Consider the following 22582-nt stretch of genomic DNA (forward strand, 5'->3'; position numbering starts at 1 on the left):
ATTTGACATTACAAAAAACCAAAGCAAAAGTAAACAAAGCAAAGTATGTTTATGAATGTAATGGTGTAATGGAGTTAAATTATTGCGGTTTAATTTCTAGCTATTGTTTAAAAAATTGTTTGGCAACATTCGCTTGAAATGTTTTTAGGAAACTTAAAAAAAATATATATATATATATTTATTTTAATGAATCTGACACATCCAAAAATTTAAAATTATAAAAAATAATTATTTTGTTAGTAGGACAGTTTACTAATGCTAACTTTTTCACAAGACCTTAAAATTATGTAAAAAAATATATATATATATAAAAAAAAAATGTAATTAAATATAACTAAAATATACTTTTATATATGCCAGAAAAAAGTATATCATTTTCATTATAAGGGTTTCTTGTTACTAATGTAGTACCGGTAATATTGTAATTTTCAGCTGCACATAATAATAAAAATAAAAGCAAAAAATCGTATTGTTGAGTCCTGATTGAAGTGAAGCTAATGCGAGTTAAAGCATTCACAGTATTTTGCTTCCTTTGCAAAATTTATGGTCAATCTCCAGAATTATGCAGCTCCTAAATTACATTTTGGCCGTTCACCTTAAACTCATAAACCCATATATAACACAAAAAGCCATGTCTCTGAAACTCTACCTGTAAAATCCATCAGACTAACACATGAGAGGCTGAGGGAAATCAAGGACACTTCCTGTACTAAATGACAAATGTCAAAATCAATGGCTCGTTCTAATGTAAAAAGCACTTCAATGTGATGTAATTCTGCCAGCCTGGGTAATAATGTTTATGGTCTATATTAACTTTTAACAGCACAGAGCTATATCAGTTTTCAAGTGAAGTTAGAAAGGGAAAATACCTTTGAAAAACACAAATCGGCCATCATGCCTTTCATAAGCGGCGTCGATGTCTCCCGGCAGACCCCTCCAGAAGTGTCCGATCGGCATAGGGTAGTTATCCAGCACTCGATTCCTCCTCACTCTCCAGAACCAGCGACCCTGGGGAAGAAACGAGACTCAGAATCAATGACCAGATGATGATGGTTGTGTATTCTGTACTAATGATGGTCAAGTTTATTTGCAGCCCTCTTTTGTCCACTTTCTGCCCTGATTTCTTCGAGGGGATGGTCTATGGACGGGTAAATGTATGCGTTTATTCAGATCTTTAGATCTAATGGACAAAATAAGCTTGCACAGTTTACATATGAACGCGGAAAAATACACGGAGAGCATCAGCTTTAGTTTCTGCTCTGACAGACGCAAGACCTGTGAGTGAGTGTTAGAGATCAGGAATGGTGGGAAAACATGTGCTTTTGTACGTTTTTCATCTTCAAACCAAATTTGGGTCTTTAGCCGACAAAGTTTAAATCCCGTCTGGCTAGCGCACTTCCATAATGTTAATAATAATAGGTGGGTGTGGCTCATGATAGTGCGCGTGCACATGAAGGGCGCGGAGGAGAGAGAAGCATGAAGAAGGAAGTTAGCTAGAGAAGAGATGTCCTAGACAACGAAAAACGACTAACGTTAAAAATGTATATTCTTTAGAATTTTGATGTGGCCGACACACGACCAAAGAGACGACATTCCGATGAACAAATAAAGAACGGGCAAAGTCCCGAATCTACATTGGGAAAGTGGCTCTGTTTTTGCTGGACAGATGGGTAAAGCTGCGTTCACACTACAAGCGACAAAGCGACACGTTACCATTCATTTCAATGGGGAGTTTTCCGGTGACACGCGTGATCGCGGCCGTTGGCGACCGGATGGGGCGTGTCTGGCGATGCGACAAAGTTGAGATCTAACTTCATGCAAATGAAGAGCGACAACCAATAGGAGTGAAGTCAGTGGAGCGCGCGTGATCATCCGTCACTCTCTGACAGAGGCAAGTTGAACGAGAAGCTAATTTTAGCCGTCAGAAACTGTCCTATAAGTTGTGATATATCTCCGTGTACATACAGTGGTGTTCACAGCACTGACTCAGAGCCTGACTGGTTTCGTGAACACATATAGACCGGTATTTGCCCGTTTGTTGCAATTAAATAGCCGCGATGGCAAAAGCACTCACAGTTTCTCGTTCATCTTTAATATTATGCATGTTATACTGATTCCATTTATATTTAGAATTTTCCTTCCAAAATGTTTGTTTGTAGTGGCAAGAAAACGGTTTGTTGTCTACAACATGGAGAAACATCCGTGAATGTCACTCACAAACATTACTAGGCAACCAGTAGCGGGAACGCCCACTAGCGACCTAACCGCCAGTCACTGGCGACCTGCAGCGACAAAGTCGCTTGTAGTGTGAACGTAGCTTGAGAAGTGACGTCATCCTACATCGCTTAGAGCTCCTTTAACTGCTGTTTTCTCACCGCTGTCATTTTACCTGTGTGTTTATTCTGTTATTAGGAGGAAAGTGCACAGCACATATTTACATATTCATCTAAACGTCGCTCACAGCAGTGATGTTAGCTAACAGTATACCACTACAAAGCTATATCTTTTTACCTGTTTAAAGAACTTCGCTGTGAGTTTATCGAGGCCTTCAGTATGAGCTGCAGTAACAGTGATCATGTACATAAACTCAGTGTATCCTTTACACTCACTCTGGCTCTCCACCGGGACCTTTTCCAACTTCCAAACCAAGCCCAAATTAAAACCAGAGACCGTTCTGCGGCCAACACGCTCTAAATTTATCCAGCTTTCTCCCTACACCCTCCTCAACCCCAACACCTCATCGTAACAGACACACGTGCACCTTGTTCTTGCATGAGTTAACTTGTAGTATTGTGTTACATGAGGAACCGCCTTATTTCAGGAACCTGCCTTTGAGAAACACAGATTACTAGGGAGTGGTTCTTCACTCAAGGGCATCTGGGTGTTGACTAATGGATAACCTGACTACTGTGACTAGTTAAACAGTAACACCTGAAGAAGAAACACATCAATATATGTTTCCAACAAATTGTGCTAAGGTGTAACAAGCCTAGTGGCTCCATTTTTTATACATTTTTAATTATGTTTACATGCACAGTAAAAAAAAATGTTGGTTTAACTTAAAAAAGCAAGTTACCTTGTTGCCTTAAAATTTTGAGTTCGTTGTAATTAAAAATTTTAGTTAATACAATGAAGAAAAATGGTTTAATAAACAGAAACTCAAAATAGTGTTATCTTCACACATTAGTTATCGAAGTTGATTTGACAAAAGATAAAAAGTTGTGATAACAAATCATGAACATATTTTTTTACAGTGTGATAAAATATAGCAGTAGTACCATTAGTAACATTATTTATAATAATAATAATACATTTATTAAAATAAATAACAAAATATATTATTAAAGTATTTTTTGCTTACCACATCTATAAATAAAATTAATATATATATATATATATATTAACACACTGTAAAAAAAAGTTGCTGCCAACTACAAAAAGTTGCTGCCAAGTACAATCAACTTGGGTATTTAAGTAATTTCAACTTAAATTACATTAAACTGACTTTTAAAAAATGAGTGGAATCTTGTATAACTTATAAAAAAAAGTTTAACTTTTAAACTTATTTTGATGGGTTAAAGCGATGTAAAAACATGTTGTCATTGATCATATAATTTTTACAGTGCACTTTACAATAAGGTGCCATTTATTAATCAAATATTCAGGATATTTTTGTCCCTAGATATTTATTTGTAAAAAGGTTAACCAGGAGGACACGGACATAATTGCTAAATTACATTGTTAGGATTTTTATAATAACCTAACTATTTCCATGTATAAATATCTCTTTGTTCTTTCCTATACTGTATTTCTTCTAACTTCTCCAACAGCAAGACTCAAGCAAAATAATGTGCTTCTTCATCTAATGGCAGAAAGTGAAAGATCATATGATGTGCTCTGTGTTTTCCCCCCCAGAGGAATTAAAGAGACTCTGCCACAGAGAGCACTTCTTTCATGCAAGAGCAAATCACATGACATGGCGTGACCACAAAACCGCAACTCCAGCAAAAGGGGCAGAGCAGATGAAGTCTGATGTATCTCCTGATCAACTCCAGACTCCAGATACATGTTTCCTTTCCTCTTTATGGAGCTCTGCCTCGTAACAAAGACCAGCACGAGGGGTTTTTACGGCCCACTGCCTAACAAAGCCTGATTGAGAGCAGGCCGACCTCAGCGGGACTCGACCTGTGTCTCGGGTCCTTCACCTGGAACTGTGACTGTTACCGTTTCACCGCTTCAGTGAATCTTACGAAGCCTGTCAAAAACATGTTTGCGACATACTTCTCATTACTATAAAAAGCTTGGTTGCACTTTATTTTAAGGTGTCATTGTTACAGTGTAATTATACAGAGTAATATTAATTAATAACATGTACTTACTACAGGGTTAGGGTAGGATAAGGATTTGGTCGAGGGTTAGTTGCATGTAATTATGCATAATTTACTGTACATGTAACATACAGGTGAAACTCAAAAAATTTGAATATCGTGCAAAAGTTCATTTATTTCAGTAATTCAACTTAAAATGTGAAACTAATATATTATATAGAGTCATTACATGCAAAGTGATATATTTCAAGCCTTTATTTGTTATAATTTTGATGATTATGGCTTACAGCTTATAGAGACAGAGTGTAACGCGTCATAATCTGAAGACCACGCCCACCGGGGAAAACAATCCAACCGTCTCCATTGACTTTGCATTGCGAGAGGCTGCCACCTTGTCATTTCTTGCTTCTAACTAAAGACAGAAAAATGCCTTAAAGCTGCTGTGTGACAAGGTGTACAGCAAACAAGCTAAAAAAAAACAAAGTTTTTATAAGCTGTCGACCCGAAAAAACAAGCGTTTTCAGTACTTAAAAGTGGTTACAGGCTGGAATGAATGGGTAAATTGTGGGATCCTGACACTCAGTATGCACTAAAAACACAGTTACGTGTGCTGTAAGTTAAACATTTGGTCACTGGTGAGTCAAATATCCAAATGTCAGTTTTAATTATATTTGTAAGATAAGCTATCCTGTGTTGCCGATTACGTTCTCCTCCAGCGGCCGTACGTTAGTTCTCAGAGTAATGAGACGCGTTACGCTCTGTCTCAACTGCCTGATCCACTTTTATGTCCCTAAACACTCGTTTCTTGGGGTCGACAGCTAATAAAAACGTATTTCTGTGTTTCTTAGCTTGTTTGCTGTACACCTTGTCACACAGCAGCTTTTAGGCATTTGTCTGTCTTTAGTTAGAAGCAAGAAATGACAAGGAGGCAGCCTCTCGCAATGCAAAGTCAATGGAGACGGTTCGATTGCCCCCCCCCCCCATCCGGTGTGGGCGTGGCCTAATCACGCTCTGTCTCTATGAAAACCTCAAATTCAAAATCAGAATATTGTAAAAAGGTTTTCATAAGCTGTAAGCCATAATCATCAAAATTATAACAAATAAAGGCTTGAAATATCTCACTTTGCATGTAATGAGTCTATATAATATATTAGCTTCGCCCGTATGTAACAAGGACACTGTAAAATAATGTGTTACCGAAAGCTTTTATATAGCCAGGGTCTTTAGCTCACCTTAAAGACAAACATCTCTCCCCTGAGCATGGTGACGGTGTCGAAGTTGCCCTCGCAGATGTTGGGGCCGTAGTGATCGGGGCGGTCGGTGGTGCGAGGACCCGGCGGCCGGCGAGGAGGCGCTCCGGGGGGGTTTTTAGGAGGCTGAGGGGCCCTGGGGTCCGGTTGGGCCGGGCGTCGAGGGGTCACAGTGGGGAGAGCCTGAGTGGGAGAACTGTTAGGGGGTCCTACAAGGAAGAGTGGGAGAAACAAACACAAAATACTTCAGAATTTGTACCAATAATAGCTCATTGTGCATGGCAACCTCTTAGTTCAGTCTATAATAAACAGATAATGGATATCTTATATATAAACTAATATATTATATAGCTATATAATTGAACGATTATGGCTTACAGCTTATGGAAATGTCAAAATTTGAATATTGTGAAAAGGTTTTCATAGCTGTAAACCTTAATCATCAAAATTATAACAAATAAAGGCTTGAAATATCTCACTTTGCATGTAATGAGTTTATATAATATATTAGTTTCATCTTTTAAGTTGAATTATTGAAATAAATGAACTTTTGTATGATATTAAAATTTTTCGAGTTTCACCTTTGTGTATATATATTTAGCTAATATATTTTATTAGGTACAACCGTTCAACTATTCGTGCAAATGCAAATATCTAATCAGCCAATCACATGGCAGCAACTCAATGCATTTAGGCATGTAGACATCAAGACAATTGAGCGTCAGAATGGGGAAGAAATGTGATTTAAGTGACTTTGAATATGGCATGGTTGTTGGTGCCAGACGGTTTAATGCAGAACCATATCTAAGGTTTACAGAGAACGGTCCGAAAAAAAGAGCCAATATCCAGTGAGCGGAAGTTCTGCGGGTGGAAATGCCACAGGCTTGTTGAGGTCAGATGAGAATGACCAGACTGGTTCAGCTGATAGAAAGGCAACAGTAACTGAGATAAGCACTCGTTACAACCGAGGTCTTCAGAAGAGCATCTCTGACCACAAAACACGACCAACCTTGACGCAGACGAGCTACAGCAGAAGAAGACACACCGGAACCACTTCTGTCAGCTGAGAACAGCAAACTGAGGCTATACTCACAGTACAAAAGCGGTCACCTTTACAAAACGTACACTTTTGTTCCTTTTAGCCACTAATGTGAACACTTTAGCTACTAATGTGTACCTTTAAGGTACCAATATGCACCGGCCCTTTAGTTACAAAAGTGTACCTTTTGAAAAGGTACCACCACAGTGACAGCTTTTGTACCTTTTTTTTCTGAGAGTGTACAATTCACACAGACTCACCAAAACTGGACAATAGAAGATTGAAAAACGTTGCAGGTATGAGTCTCGATTTCTTCTGCAACAATCCAATGGTAGGGTCAAAATTTGGCATAAAAAAATGTGTGTGTGAGTGTGTGTGTGTGTGTGTGTGTGTGTGTGTGTGTGTGTGTGTGTGTGTGTGTGTGTGTGTGTGTGTGTGTGTGTGTGTGTGTGTGTGTGTGTGTGTGTGTGTGTGTGTATTTTACAAAGCATCAAGATATTGTCCAGGTCATATTTAATGTCCAAAAGATAATATATTTTGATTAAATTAAATGAAGCCTTTTGTATTGATTTTGCATTGTGACACTTTCCCTAAACTTTGTCATTATGGTAATTTTAACAACAACAAAAAAAATATTTTAATTGTAATGTTTATTTATAAACTTTTTAAACACAAAAATACTTTTTACATATAAACTTTTAACTCTCTTCGATTTATGCAGATTTAAACAAAAATATTATAGTACTAGAGTAATTTGTTTATGCAATGAGTAATGATAATATAGAGAGAGAGACCAGTGAGAATTAATGGACCCTGAACGCATTACGATATCCTAATGGTTCCAGAACTAGGCTTCATTTTATTTCTGTATGCAAAAAAATCATAATTTTTGTCTTTTTAAGTATGAACAATAATAGTGATGCTTGCCTTCACAAACACCAATAATGTGTAAAATGATTAACGAATCCACCATGACATGACCACGAGTTCTTTCTTCTAAACTGGGAAGGATGCCTGCGATTCTCCCTCACAGCTGAAACTCCCTCATGCAAAACTTAAATAAATATTACTTAAGTCCACAAAGACCAGAGTATTTCAAAAGGAACATGGCCTGGTCCAAGGCAAAGTAAATCCAATCTACCACAAAAAAACAAACATTATAAACTTTACACCAAAAAGCTTGAATACCACTAAAACTGCTTACTGTAAACAAAACAACAACACATGTATATAACAACTCTGGTCCAGACCGAAACAGGAAACTAAAGTAATCTAGAGCTGTAAATCTATAATGTCTACAAACACTTTCTGCCAGATGATAAGGAGAAAAGCAGAGAACGGGATCCGGAAATGAAACGCGCCAGAACAAATGTTGCACAACCGCTACGCCAATAGCAGTAGCACTAAACACTTGTTCTTGATAACTGCCCACTTGATCAGAGATAATATACAGTAAAATAAGAACAGCACAGGTTACCGTAAATCTGCTGGACCCCGCGGAGATCATCCTCAGGCAGCTCAAAGTTTTCCGTGTCCATCCACTGGTAGAAAGGAGCCATAATCGCCAGAGGATTATTGGAGTGCTCCAGTCCAAGGGCATGGCCCAGCTCATGTACGGCTACCAGGAACAGATCATTACCTGGAGGAGACACATATTAAATATCACATGCTGAGGTATAAGAGACAGCTAATGGTCAGCAATGAGGAGAAGAGCTGATTTACTGAGGTCTGATGTCTGACACAACAGCATTCGCTCTGGGAGATCACAGCTGCACTTTATGAGCACTCTGGCTTGAGGACACATGATATAATGCATATCAACTGCATATTACTTTTGCTGTAGTTAAGTGTACACACTAGGAACACGCCAACTTTTTGGGACTTTAGCTTATTCACCGTATCCCCCAAAGTTAGATAAGTCCATACATACCCTTTTCATCTCCGTGCGTGCCGTAACTCTGTCTGACGCACCCACCGCTAGCCTAGCTTAGCACAAAGACTGGAGGTAAATGGGTCCAGCTAGCATACTGCTCCCAATAAGTGACAAAATAATGCCTACAGAAGGCGAAGCACTGCTACTTCTGCGGAGTGATTTGCTCGCAGCGCCTGAGAAGCCCCGTGGTGAGGAGCAGAGAGTTCGCTCAGTGTTGCGCTAATCACTCCGCAGAAGTAGCAGTGCTTCGCCTTCTGAGAATATAGTTGCCAGTATGTATACGGTTAGAAGATGGCTGTGTCTCATGTGACCTTGTTATTTGTACACGCTGTGACTATACAAACCACAACAGTTATTTTGTCACTTATTGGGAGCAGTATGCTAGCTGGAGCCATTTACCTCCAGTCTTTGTGCTAAGCTAGGCTAGCGGTTAAACTGTAATGCCGAATGTACTGACATTTGTAATTACACAATTGTAATGAGAAAGCTGTAATTTAGAACATTTAAAATATATACAATTTAAATGTAATATCAAATAACACACTACACTTAAAATTATAATCATGTACTTCACATGTGCTTTAGTGTGTTAGTCTGTTAAGGGTTCTTATTTAGAGCAAGAATGATTAAAAAAGTTACTTTAAAGTAAAACGTTACATTTGAGATTATTGCAAAGCGTACTTTTTAAAAGTATTTTTAACACTCAGTAATGAACGTGCACTCTCTTTAAGTGCACTTAAGTGTCCTTTTTTTTTCGTTATATTATCTGCAAGTACAGATTTTTTAAGAAATACACTTTTGAGATTTGAAGGACATTTACTGTACATTCAATAAAATCAAACACACTACTTTTCCACATGGATAGGCCACTTGCCGATTGAAAATCACCATGTCCTGAATGGGTACACATTTGTAATACATAGTAAGTGTTCCTCTCACTTAGGCTTATCAGTTCATATGAAAGGAGTTGGTGAATCAGTGCAGAACATTTGCACACGATTAATGGAAACACTTGCAATGACAGTGCACTCAGTCTGTGACTGATTTGAATCATATTCTGTCTCCATTTTCCGGCTGTCACAGTGATCTGTGACTCTGCGGGTGTAAATGGCTCCATGTGATTGTTAAATCCTGATTTCGAGAGGGACAGACAATGATTGACTGCTTCCCTTTAATACTGACTGTATCCATTATTAGCCAGTGTTAATGCAGGCTGTATGAAGTCATCGGATAGTAATGTTGCTTCTTCAAGGTTTTTTTCTCTCTCTCTCTCTCAGAGAGGCAACATCATTAAGGCTAATAAGTGTGCAGATAAGAGAAGCACTGAACTGGTTGTCCTGATGCGTTCAGACAGTTCAATCAATGACGGCTTTCACAGACAAATGCACTCGTCATTCAAAGCTGCCCTTGTCTGAGGGTCGCGACTGGTAAAAGATGCAACTTCAAGGCAATAGGAGACATCTCTCCTCACAGCTGGGACACGGTGACCGAGACTTCAACTGTAGCTAACAATGATGATCCTGTAGCCGGACATTACAAACCTATGGAAATACGCTCTGGAAAATCCTCGAGATTCCCTTTGAAGTTGCATGATGAGTTCTCTCTCAGTGAATGTTGCAGTGTGTCAGCGATTCATCAAATGTGTCATGATTTCTTTAAACTGTTTGAAAAACTACATCTCATAATTAACCTTTGGCCCATTTAAAGACAAAGAGGCTTTTCCGAGTTACTTTAGCAAACATGGACCGTATTATAGCAACTTTCGATCTTAAAGTCAGCATGAAGATGCGATGGTCTCGTGACGTATATATGAGTGAAACGGCTTCAGGACTTGACTTTGTCCATGGGGAATTTATTGGATTGTTGTGGTTTGCTATTGGCCGATCTCATGTGAGTGACAGGTTGCCCCGCCCATAATAATGATTTCTGAAGGATCATGTGACACTGAAGACTGGAGTAATGATGCTGAAAATTCAGCTTTGATCACAGGAATAAATTACATTTCACAAAATATTGAAGTGGATAACAGTTATTTTAAATTATAATGATATTTCACAATATTAGTGTTTTACTGTATTTTTTTATCAAATAAATGCAGCCTTGGTGAGCATAAGAGACTTCCCGACATCTTACCGACCCCAAACTTTTGAACGGTTGTGTATGAATATATAATTTCACATATGTGACCCTGGACAACAAAAACAGTCACATGGGTCAATTTTGTTTTATCATATGAAAGCTGAATAAATAAGCTTTCCATTAATGTATATGGTTTTTTAGGATAGGACAATATTTGGCGAGATATGACTATTTGAAAATCTGGAATCTGAGGGTTCAAAAATATCAAAACATTGAGAAAATCTCCTTTAAAGTTGTCCATTTATGTTCGCGATTGTGCTGCATCCACTCACAAAAATATTTTTTTAATATATTTATGGTAGGAAATTTACAAAATATCTTCATGGAACATGATCTTTACCTAATATCCTAATGATTTTTGGCATAAAAGAAAAATCAATCATTTTGGCTATTCCCACAATATATTTATATATATATACCCGTGCGACTCGTTTCTGGTTTTGTGATCCAGGGTCATATATATGTATATTACATATTATTCAATCTATAAAGCACACGGGTCCTTCTGACTCACCTTGTAGGTTTTGCGAGCCAATGGTCCACGGCTCGTCTGAGTCGAAGTGAGTATCTCCACCCATCCCCGGACCAGGGAAGTAAGCATGAGCCAGGAAACCTCCCTCTCCGTCAAACGGAGAACTGTCACCATGGAAACCCGATGCGAAGAAGATCATAATATCCGGTTCCTTCCGACGGCCGTATTTGACCTCATGGAAAGGAATCTCATCAAATGTCAGCGGCGTCACTTTCTCCCACACTTTGAAGGCCCTTCGGATGGCCTCGTATGAGTTGTACTCCCCGATCTTAGGCGTGTAGTTCTGAATACTGCATCCACAACAAACACAGGGAGAACATTGATGCAAGGGAAATCAAAATCACTAAAAATAATAATGACATGGACTGAAGAGTCAAATTCAAACCCACCTGAAAGTTATGTGGGTCTTGTCCCACTTGTGGCCAGTAAGGGCATAACGTTTCCGTCGTACATTGGTCTTGATTTGACCCCCAAACTTGTCTGGGACGCCACAGCGGGGTCTTTTCATGGCCCTAGAAAGACAGCAACAGATGAGGGCTTAGTGTTGAAAAGTAATCACAAAATAAATCCATGTTAAGAAAGCTGAACACATGTGAACAGGGTTTGACATTAACACCCGCCAACCCGCTAAATGTCCGCAGCCACTCCTACTGGCCACTTTCATTTTATATACGGTTTTCACTTGTCTTTTAAAAAGGGTTAGGAAATATTAAACTAAGTACAATGTAGTGTTGTCAAAAATATAATTTTTTCGATACTGAGAAACACTTCCAATGCTCATGTGCCTCAGAATAGATAGACGATACCAGCTGTGCTTTCTCTATCTCTCATCTCTCCGAGTGACACACAAACCCGCCTCTCCTCACTCACTCGTTTCTTTTGCTCCGGATCAATATTGTTGCTGTTAGAGGGCTTGAATTTCGGCATAGGATTGCGCGTGTTGTTCATAATTTTTGTTCACACCCAAAGTGCACGTACATAAAGCATTTTCTAATGTACTAAATTGTACTAAATGGAGTTCTTTTTAACTGCTTAAACAGTCAAATACACACAAAATAGTGTGTATTTTTTCATAGTTTGGCTGGTCCTGCGACTTATAGTCAGGTGCGACTTATATATCAAAATGAATTCATACTGACTGAGATGAACCAAGAGAAAACATTACCGACTACAGCCGCGAGAGGGCGCTCTAGTTGGCGGAGTTGTTCAGAAGCGACACCGAGGAAAAATTTAATGGATTCAGTGTTGTGGAATGAGATCGGGAGCTTGGTGAACTTGCTTACCGGTAAATTGTTGGATTTAGCCTATTCAGCCTCCCAGTGTGTTCTTTATGCTATTGTGTAGCTGAATAACTGTTAATGTGTTACGTTAACATGCCGGACACCTTCAGCCTGTTGTTCTGTGTGCTGTTGTGGAGCTGAATAACTTGCCTTTCCAGATTAAATGTCTGTTCTTGGTCTTGGATTTTGTGAAATAAATTTCTAAATAAATGCGACCTATAGTCCAGTGCGACTTATATGTGTTTTTTTCCTCTTCATGACGTATTTTTTGACTTATGCGGCTTATTCTCCGGAGCGACTTATAGTCCGGAAAATACAGTATGTTTCAAACGCGAACAATAAACAGTTGAGAAAGAAAATGCATGTGTAACAGTAAAATGGATGTGTGCGTCAGGTCTTAAAGTGACAGTAGGTATATTATAGTCCTGCTGCCAAATTATGAGATAATATGAAAAATATCTATGTGGCAGTTTTTCACCATGGGATGTCAAAATTGTGGCCAGTAAAAATGCTGAGTGGCTAGAGACTTCGGAAAACCACTAGCTACAGTGGCTGTGAACAAAAAAAAGTTTAATTAAAGGAATATTTCAGGTTATTTTTAACTAAACATCTATGGAGAACATCTGTGGCATGTTTTCCATTACCATAGTACAATACTTTTCACCTGATAATACACTTACAAAAGGCAGATAAGCATGCTAGAAAACAGAACACCTCAATGAACATTTTAAAAAGGCAACTATCACCGTTTTAATAACAAAAACACTTTAACATTAATGTGTAAAGGCCTGTTTACAACCCAAAACGATAACTATAATGATAATAACTATAATATAACTATAATAAGTATTGTATGAGAATAGGGAAGTTCACTCCACAGCTATATCAATAGCGACAGAGGAATTATATTGTTTCAGAACTACTTTTTCCACCTGCGATAAAAACGATAAAAACATTGATAGCCAATCACAATCCAACCGAGTTTAATGAGCTTAAGGTGGCAGACGGCATAACTGCACACACGCTTATAATAAACTGAACAATATCAATAAAGTTATCATTTTAGTTATCTTCATAGTTATCAATCTTGATGTGAACAGGCCTTCAGTATTATATGTTAGCATGAGACCGGTGTAATAGAATCGCTTGTAAACTGTTGTCTATGGACATTTCCAATCAAACTCATGTTACAACCAGGACTGTGTTTTCAAAAGCATCAAGTTAATAATGGAGTCTATTGCCACCAATGTTCTCCACAATCAACTACGATCAAACAGCTTTTGGAAAAAAAAAAGAAAAAAAAAATATAATGCATGACCACAGGATCCTTCAGCTAGAAAAGTACTTCCACAGACATTAAATAACCTATAGAGAAATAACCTTCCGGTGGACCAGCATGGGACCTTATTTTGGAAAAATATTGTATGGTAGTCAATGGCGAGAGACAACAAATATTTTGATCTCGTTTGAATTGTGCCCTGAATTACACATATTATGTTTGTCAATTTAAAAGATACATTTTAAAGTCAAGAAAGTCGCAGTTTGATGTAAAACTGTTGAGGTTTAAGACTGTGAAAATACGTAATTACAAAGACTACAAACCCAAAAGGCGCACATGTGACGTCATACCTTTTCTCTCAATGAATGAAGCTAACTTTACTGAAGCTAACTTTACTGAAGATAACGTCTGTCATTTTTTCTATAGTCTTGCGTTATAATCGCAACGTTACGTCGTCATGCCTGAGTGTTTTGTACCAGACTGCACACACACGGTGACGTATAGTGCGAGACGAGAGATGTAGTTCATTGAGCGATTTTCACATAAAACTAAAGTTACTCTTCCGATTTTATGACAAACTGCGACTTTCTTGACTTTCATAATTATCTTTTAAATTGACAAACATCATATGTGTAATTCAGGGCACAGTTCGGATGGAATAAAAAGATAAGTTGTCTCTCGCCATTGACTACCATACATATTTTTTCCGAAATAAGGTCCCATGAGCCGGAAGCGGAGGGGCGGGACTTAGGCTCTCTATTACCTCAAACGTCTCTATCAGGTGAACTCTGTTTTTCTGTTCAAATACAGTATTAATGGGATGAAAGTACTTGATGAAAAAGCAATGGTTTGATTACGGCGAGTTGAAGATGACTGCTGGTAGCTCAAACAGTACAGCTGATACATTAGATCATGTGATGGACTGAGTCTCTTACTCTATGGTGACGATGTCCATCTGTCCAGTGATCTCCAGCCCATAAAAGCGTTGCATGTCGCTGATGGCGTTGGACAGGATTTGAGCTGAGCGCATGGTGGACATCTGCCTGCTGGCCTGAGGGAGGTAGCCGTACATCCGCAGCCATGACTAAGAGAAAAACACAAGACAGATGGAATTAAAAAGACATATCATGAGAAATCAGATTTTCCTTGACCTTTTCTGAATAGGGATAATAAGATATGACATCTCAGAGATTCTGTCCCTCCATTGACAGTCTACGCAACTACCACTTTGACACCTCAAAGTTCATAAAGAGATCGTAAAAACTAATCCATATGAATTTTGCGGTTTAGTCCAGATTTTACGACCCGCAAACAACTGCGTAAGTAAACCGAAATTACGGTGTACGTTTCTGTAATTATAGTGTACTTCTGTGTAGGTATAAGGGAACAAAAATTAAGTTTTGGGTAATAAAGGGGTAACAAGCAGATATACAACCTGCAAACAACTGCGTAAGAAAACCGAAATTACGGTGTACGTTTCTGTAAGTATAGTGTACTTCCGTGTAGGTATAAGGGAACAAAAATTAAGTTTTGGGTAATAAAGGGGTAACAAGCAGATATACAACCTGCAAACAACTGCGTAAGTAAACCAAAATTACGATGTACGTTTCTGTAATTATAGTGTACTTCCGTGTAGGTATAAGGGAACAATATGTTACGTTTTGGGTAATAAAGGGGTAACAAGCAGATATACAAGCAAATTATTTATAATGTAATTATTTTAAAACTAAGAGGTACCTATTCTGTTAATATATTCCAGGCAAAAATTGTACGTCTGTTGTATATAAAAGTTATCATCACATTTCTGGCAAAATATGTTCTTGTGCAATGTATAGTTACAGGGTCATTTTTACATCTGTGGGTTGTAAATTAAACTTATATATATAACTTATAACTTACCACGGGTAACAAATACTACTTACAATAGTTACAGGGTCATTTTTACATCTGTGGGTTGTAAACTCAACTTATATATATATATATATATGGCTATATTTAAATTTATTGGCTTTTCTTACTAAACTACTTAACGTTAAGTCAAAAAAAATAGTTTCTGCTATGATTTTAATTTAGAACGTACCATGTAGTACTTAGTACTTAACTTATCACATTGTGTTGCAATGACACTTAAATGTCAGGGCAAATATACTGTGTAATTAAAACGTCATTTTTTCTTTTTCTTAATAAGAGTACCTTTCTCTGTAATTACTGTGCAAATAGTGTTGTTTCGTATTGTAAGTAGTATTTGTTACCCGTGGTAAGTTATAAGTTATATATATAAGTTTAATTTACAATCCACAGATGTCAAAATTACCCAGTAGCCTAACTACATTGCACAAGAACATATTTTGCCAGAAATGTGATAAAAACTTTTATATACAACAGACGTACAATTTTTGCCTGGAATATATTAACAGAATAGGTACCTGTTAGTTTTAAAATAATTACATTATAAATAATTTGCTTGTATATCTGCTTGTTACCCCTTTATTACCAAAACTTAACATATTGTTCCCTTATAACTACAGAAGTACACTATAAATACAGAAACGTACATCGTAATTTCGGTTTACTTACGAAGTTCTTTGCAGGTTGTATATCTGCTTGTTACCCCTTTATTACCCAAAACTTAACATATTGTTCCCTTATACCTACACGGAAGTACACTATAATTAAAGAAACGTACACTGTAATTTCGGTTTACTTACGCAGTTGTTTGCAGGTCGTAATATAAAGTGTTAGCAACAGATATAATATAGTAGGCTTTTATTCACATATAAACATTCATCAACACACATTAGTTGTGGTAAACAGAAGCTCAATCATGTTATCTTGACGTTCGAGAACCAATGAGGTTCATTCTCGTGTTACGCAGCACGTTTGAGTTTCTGCAAGAACCAATGAGGTTTGTTCTCACGTATCAAGCAAGTACGGTTGAGCATCTCTTTATGTTTGTTGATCAATGTTTATATGTGAATAAAAGCCTAAATTCAATCTGTTCGTCATATAAAGCGTCAAAGTCTCTTCAGAAATGTTTTACTAAGCCGGTAAATTCATATGGATTAGTTTTACGATCTCTTATTAACTTTTTGAAGCGTCAAAGTGGTACTTCTGTAGACTGTCAATGAAGTGACAGTAATCTCTTAGATTTCATAAAAAATATCTTCATTTGTGTTTCGAAGAGGAACGAAAGTCTTGTGGGTTGGAAATGAGGGTGAGAGAGTTAGAGAGGGGGAAAGGCTATGAAAAACTAAATGATGTGACTCCTTTAAGACCACAGCAATTCAAAAGCACATAAGTCTGTCACTGCCATGAGAATGAGGGAGAAATAAGATATTATCACGGACTTAAAGACCGTCACACCTGTTATACGCGACACCTAATACTGGCCCAGACTGTGAGCGAACACTTGGGGCAGATCTGACCACAGATTGAGAGGAGACGGCACCAGCTGCGGTGGTCAATTTATCAGGCTTTAGAAGCAGAGAGTGTCCACTTTTCCCTTCACTGCTGCGGGACTTTCCTCAGGGCAGAGACATGCATGGACTCCCATCTGGCTCTTGTGTGGGATGCGGTGAGCGATTTTAAAAGGCCAGAGGGCTGATTAAAGGGGGTGAAAGCTGGACATTATGCATTGATGTGCATTAAATGTGGCTACAGCTACTGCTTATCATCATTAGTTAGGTCATTAAGACAAATTATGTAATTAAACTACCCTACTGTTAAGCCCACCCTGTAGCAACACTAATCGGGCAGCCCTACACCAAACAAAACTTCCCATAGGAAGTTAGGTTTCTGTAATGTCTCAATTGTTTCTCCTAGACAGCAGTGAGATAAAGTGGAGAACAGATGGGGAGGTATCTTGCTTGTCTCATTGTTCGGAAAGTCTGAACAGTGTCACAAAGTGTCCTCTGATTTGTAAAGATTCTGCCATCCAAAGGCAGAGGATTTAGGTCTATCAGACAGCATTCATGCACAGTTTTACATTTTAACGTACACTGTAAAAAATGTGGCTGCGATTAGTTATAACAACTTAAAATTTGTTGAGATAACTTAAATATCCAACTTAACTAAACTAAGCTAAAGTTAACTAAACTTAATATTTTAAGTCAACCATGAACACATACTTTTTAAAGTTGAAACTGAGACTAAAGTTTGCAATTTTTTTTTATAGTGTAACAGATGATTTGTCCTGTTTATAACGTTACTTCCGCACACAAATCCGTCGTGTATATGCAAAAAAAAAAAAAAAGAGAATTGCGATCCATCCCCAATTGCTTATAATGTGAAACGTAAGAGATCAAATTGGTCCTAAAATGAAGGAACCAAGAACAAATGCAATACTAAAAGCAATTCAGAATCAATTGCTCAACATTGTGTTTGTGACTTTACAGTGCAAACTGCTTTTCACCTGGTATTAATAAGCAAAGGGCTAATGTCGACGTCCCAATGGGCTCATGTGGTTAAGGGGGTCCCTGCTTTAATAATGTCCCCTTCTCTTCCTACTCTGTAACCAGGGCTGCCTGGACCCGATCTTCTCTTTCCATGGCCACAGAAAACACAGGCCTTTGTGCCCTTCTGTGTGCTGAGAGGCATCTGGATAACAGTAAAACAGTTGAATAGCTGGCCCTGTTTTGGCCAAGAGTAATGTGCCACCGCACCAAACAAGCTATCTACAGTCTGTAGAAGCAAACAAAGTGACTATAACCCAACATGCATCACTATATTGGTTAGGCATGTGTTATTAAAACCTTGGGTATTAAACTTCTGCATGAAGCTCATTTTGCTATGTTTGTGCTATAGACTGGAATAATGCCTCAAATAATGCAGCTATAGTTTGAGTACTTTCCTAAGTGATCAGATTTACTATTATCATCTGATGAATGATAAAAATGGTGAAATGATCCTGAAATAAAAACAAAAATAGTGATATGGCTGAGTGCAATTATCGTTAAATGCGTTTACAGTGTCTCAAAATGGCTCAGTTCGTAGTAAAAGCACAAGAACTCACCTCTGCATGTTTTCTGAGTTTAGTGATCACTTTAATGTGAATTTGGGAATGAAACACGCAGCCATCTTCTGATACGTAACAAAAAGCATTTATAAATACAAGAGCAGCTTTAAAGCTGTGTAGGATTTTCTCCCATCTAGTGGTGAAATTGTATATGACTACCAACTGAATATTACTTTCTAGCCCCTCCCATCCAGAGGGCGTTTTAACTCCTACAGTGGACATATTATTTCAAATCTGCCGGCAGTTGCGAGTAATCTCCCCCTCGCATTCGTCACGGCGCCACTGAGTGTAAACACGCGAAAGGCGAAACTTGAATTTCCAGGTGTGTCCCTCTTTGGCTAATGTATTTTCAAGATGGAGGCGCAACATGGCTTCCACCATTCGAGCAGCTCCCCCGTATGTATTATAAATGTCAGATTCTACGCTTACGAGTAGTTGGTGGTAATTATACATTAATGAGCACATATCATTTTGAAATAGCAAAGTGGTTTTTGCTAAGAATCAACTTAAAAATTACACAGTGTAGTGTTTCCCCCAAAATAAAAGCTTGATGGAACAGTTGACAGTGTTGGGGGTAACGAGTTACAAAATAACGGATTACAGTAACGATATTACTTTTTTGGGTAACGAAGTAAAGTAACGCATTACACTAAAAATATCAGTAACTATACTACTTTACTAGACTATAGGAACGCGCTTTCCTGCGTTACCCAAGCCATGTTTTCATGTGTGTAAAGCTCTGATCTGTCGAAGTGGTGCGTGCATGCCTGTGTGTGTGTGCTTGCCTGGGCACCGTTGCCATAGAGATCGATTTGAGTGACGTAGCTGCTGGTGCGAAGGACAGAGAGGAATGGAGATGGAGACGGAGACGCGAGTTTCGGCCAGTGAAGATATTCACATTACTTTCAGTTTATTGCTCGAAAGGACAAAAATATTTGCCAGAAATTCACTCTATGCCCTGGCAGGCAAGTACTGGACATCGGGACTACCGGGAGATTCACGGCTTTTTGGGCCGATCCGATGCATCTAAAACTTTTTTGTTCGTTTGTCTTAACGGCTCATAAAACTCGTACATCGGCGGCCCATTCGTTTTGTTTTGCTTAATTGGCGGCGCTGGGTAAGTGCTGGTGTAATGCATTGGTTAAAAAAAGTCAGCATTAGTTTTTTTTCTGACAGACCGGCCCATGAAACACGTAGATTGGCCCATTGGTTATTTTCTTGATTGACACTGGACTGGCCCAATCACATCTTTAAACGCCTCCCCCTTTGGGCTTTGAGCGAGCGTGCAGTGTCAGTGTATCTGTCAAAATCTCTTATATACGGTCTATGGTCAAAATACAGATGGAGAAGAAAGTTTCAGTTTTGCAGTTTCCGTCAAAATAAAATACAATGTTTATCTCTGTCCAGCCCTGATCATGTGTCTACCACCACGGACATAATCCTGTTGTTTGTAGATTTTACAGTGAGGCATATTTCTTTGTGCAGACAGGGATAGTTATTTTATATGGTTTTACATGCCATTTTTATCGGCTACATTTATAAACACTATGCGGACATGCAGGCTAAATGATGATAGGGCTATGATGTTTGTCCATGTATCTACACGGTAAATTAAGAAACGGGAAAGTAAAGTAATAAGTAGTGAAGTTACTTTTCAAATGCAGTAACTAGTAAAGTAATCTCATTACAATTTACAGAAGTAACTAGTAACTAGTAACTAGTTACTTTTTTTGAGTAACTACCCCAACACTGACAGTTGAGCATGAAGAAATAAAAAAAACGTACACAGTAAATATAAATTACAAATGCAATCGATTGACAGCACTCGTTTTTTTTGCCCCATTTCCATATTATATGTCAACTACCCTTACTTTCATACCTAATCAAACAATCCCCAGCTTTTTTCCTCTCCCGGAGCACAATCCGCTTTGTATCCCCCATAGGGCTGTGAGAGAGGGAAGTGCTAAAGGGCGGTGCAGGGCATGACACACCTTACCCCCACAGATAAGACTGCTGGCTTTCAGTCTCTCAGAGCCCTGGGGCTTTTAGCAAGGCGAGAGGTGGGAGGGTGTGTGAACTCCCACAACAGAAAGACATTACCCTAGTGTTCTGCTTACTGGCTCGTAAAGGAGAACAACGTTCTTGTTTTCAGGCTTTATATGCTCTTTTCCTTATGTCAAGGGCACCTGGGATCATTCGTTGCAGGTCATTGGAACGGACGCCAAGCTCTCCAGTGCATGAGATAAACGAAGACCTAAAGTTTTCAGCATCTATCCCACCATCACAACATCATATGTCATGCACACAGAGTAAGGCTTTGCAGAGAACAGAAGCAAGGAGAGCCATCCTTCTCTCCCATCAGCCGCCGTTGCCAACTGTTGGCTCAATTGGACCTTGAGAGCGTCTGCCAACAGCATGTCCTCCAGGAACCTGTGATTCACAGCGCGTCGTGAAAAGACTTGAGTTTAGTGTGTGAGAGAGAGAGCGTGTGTGTGTCCAGAACAATGTCAGCCAAGAATCTAACGACTAGAGAGCGCTATTATTCCTGGGCCTTGGGTGCGTGCCACTTTTTGGTCATTAAGTGAGAGGGAAGGGGGAGCAAGCGAACCAGATCAAGTGAAAAAGATTAAGAGGAAGACAGGAAAACAGAACATGACAGAGGAGGGTGGGAGTAAAATAAGTTAAAGCACGTTGGGATTTTGGCGTTCCAGACAGGATTCTGGCTCTGATCTCTCAGGTAACTGGTCTGGGGAATAATCAAGGACAAATTTCATTTAAGCTCCATGTGGTCTTCTCTCTCAGCTCTGCCTGATGTCCTTTACAGCCTCCAGAAAATGCAATAAATAGATTTTGAAAATGCATTTAGGCTATATCTTTGTTAGGCAATGGCAGGCATTGTGAAACGAGATTCAAAGCAAGGTCAAAGGACCAAGTGCATCAATCAGTTGACAATTTAATTTCCCGCTGTGTAAATCAATGACCATAAATAAATCAAAACGGCATATTAAATTAACTGAACAATCAAGTGAGGAGTTTTCAGAAGGAGATGGAAGTATCACCAAAAGAGATTTAGAAATAGTCATTAACTATGTGTAGCTCTAGTTAGACAGCATTTTAAGTAGGGATGCACAGCATGTACCATATTGGTTATCTGCCAATATTTTTAAGAAAATTTTATCATAACGGTTAATATTGGAGATAAGTTATTATTATATGAATATGGCAATGTTAATGTATTTGGTTTGGTTAGATCTGCTATGCTGCTGCTGCTACGGAGCAAGTATGAACTTGCTACTGCTGATACACAGACACGCTGCTGTGAGCATGTAAGATATGTCAACACGATCTCATGAAAGTGCGTATCTACATCACGAATGTTATTTCTCATAGCATTTATACGGCAAAAATGTTTTTTGCGTGCATATGCTACGCACTGAAAACCCATGGGTAGGATTAGGGGTGGGCAGTGTGTGCGTATTACACGCCATAAAGTGTGTATCATATGCACGCGAAAACTGCGTATCATATGCACGCAACAAATTATTGGCGTATAAATGGCACGAGAAATAACATTCGTCGTATAGATACGCACTTTCATGAGATCGGGCTAGATATGCTGCTGCTGCATGAATAGACATGCAAAAAACCCATAGCAGATCTAGGCAGGTGGAGCTGGGGGAGGTGGAGGGTTTCAGAGCAATGCGGATAGTGCGCATCGCAGGATTACCCTACAGCAAACACTTGAACCAGACTATTTAAATGTTGAGCAAGCAATCTCATTGGTTGCA

General features: G+C 38.6%; 1 protein-coding gene across 1 annotated transcript in view; it reads right to left on the reverse strand.

Annotated features, from left to right (window-relative positions):
* Positions 1-22582, reverse strand: part of mmp15b (matrix metallopeptidase 15b) — a 35669-nt gene that overhangs the window by 7845 nt on the left and 5242 nt on the right. The window contains exons 2-7 of the mRNA XM_079605536.1: positions 14716-14864; positions 11611-11733; positions 11204-11511; positions 8095-8256; positions 5561-5787; positions 870-1008 (exon numbers count right to left, since the gene is read on the reverse strand). Of these exons, the coding sequence (XP_079461662.1) occupies positions 870-1008; positions 5561-5787; positions 8095-8256; positions 11204-11511; positions 11611-11733; positions 14716-14864 (1108 nt within the window). The remainder of the gene's footprint in view (positions 1-869; positions 1009-5560; positions 5788-8094; positions 8257-11203; positions 11512-11610; positions 11734-14715; positions 14865-22582) is intronic.

This window comes from Phoxinus phoxinus, assembly GCF_949152265.1.
Source record: "Phoxinus phoxinus genome assembly, chromosome: 2".
NCBI lineage: Eukaryota > Metazoa > Chordata > Actinopteri > Cypriniformes > Leuciscidae > Phoxinus > Phoxinus phoxinus.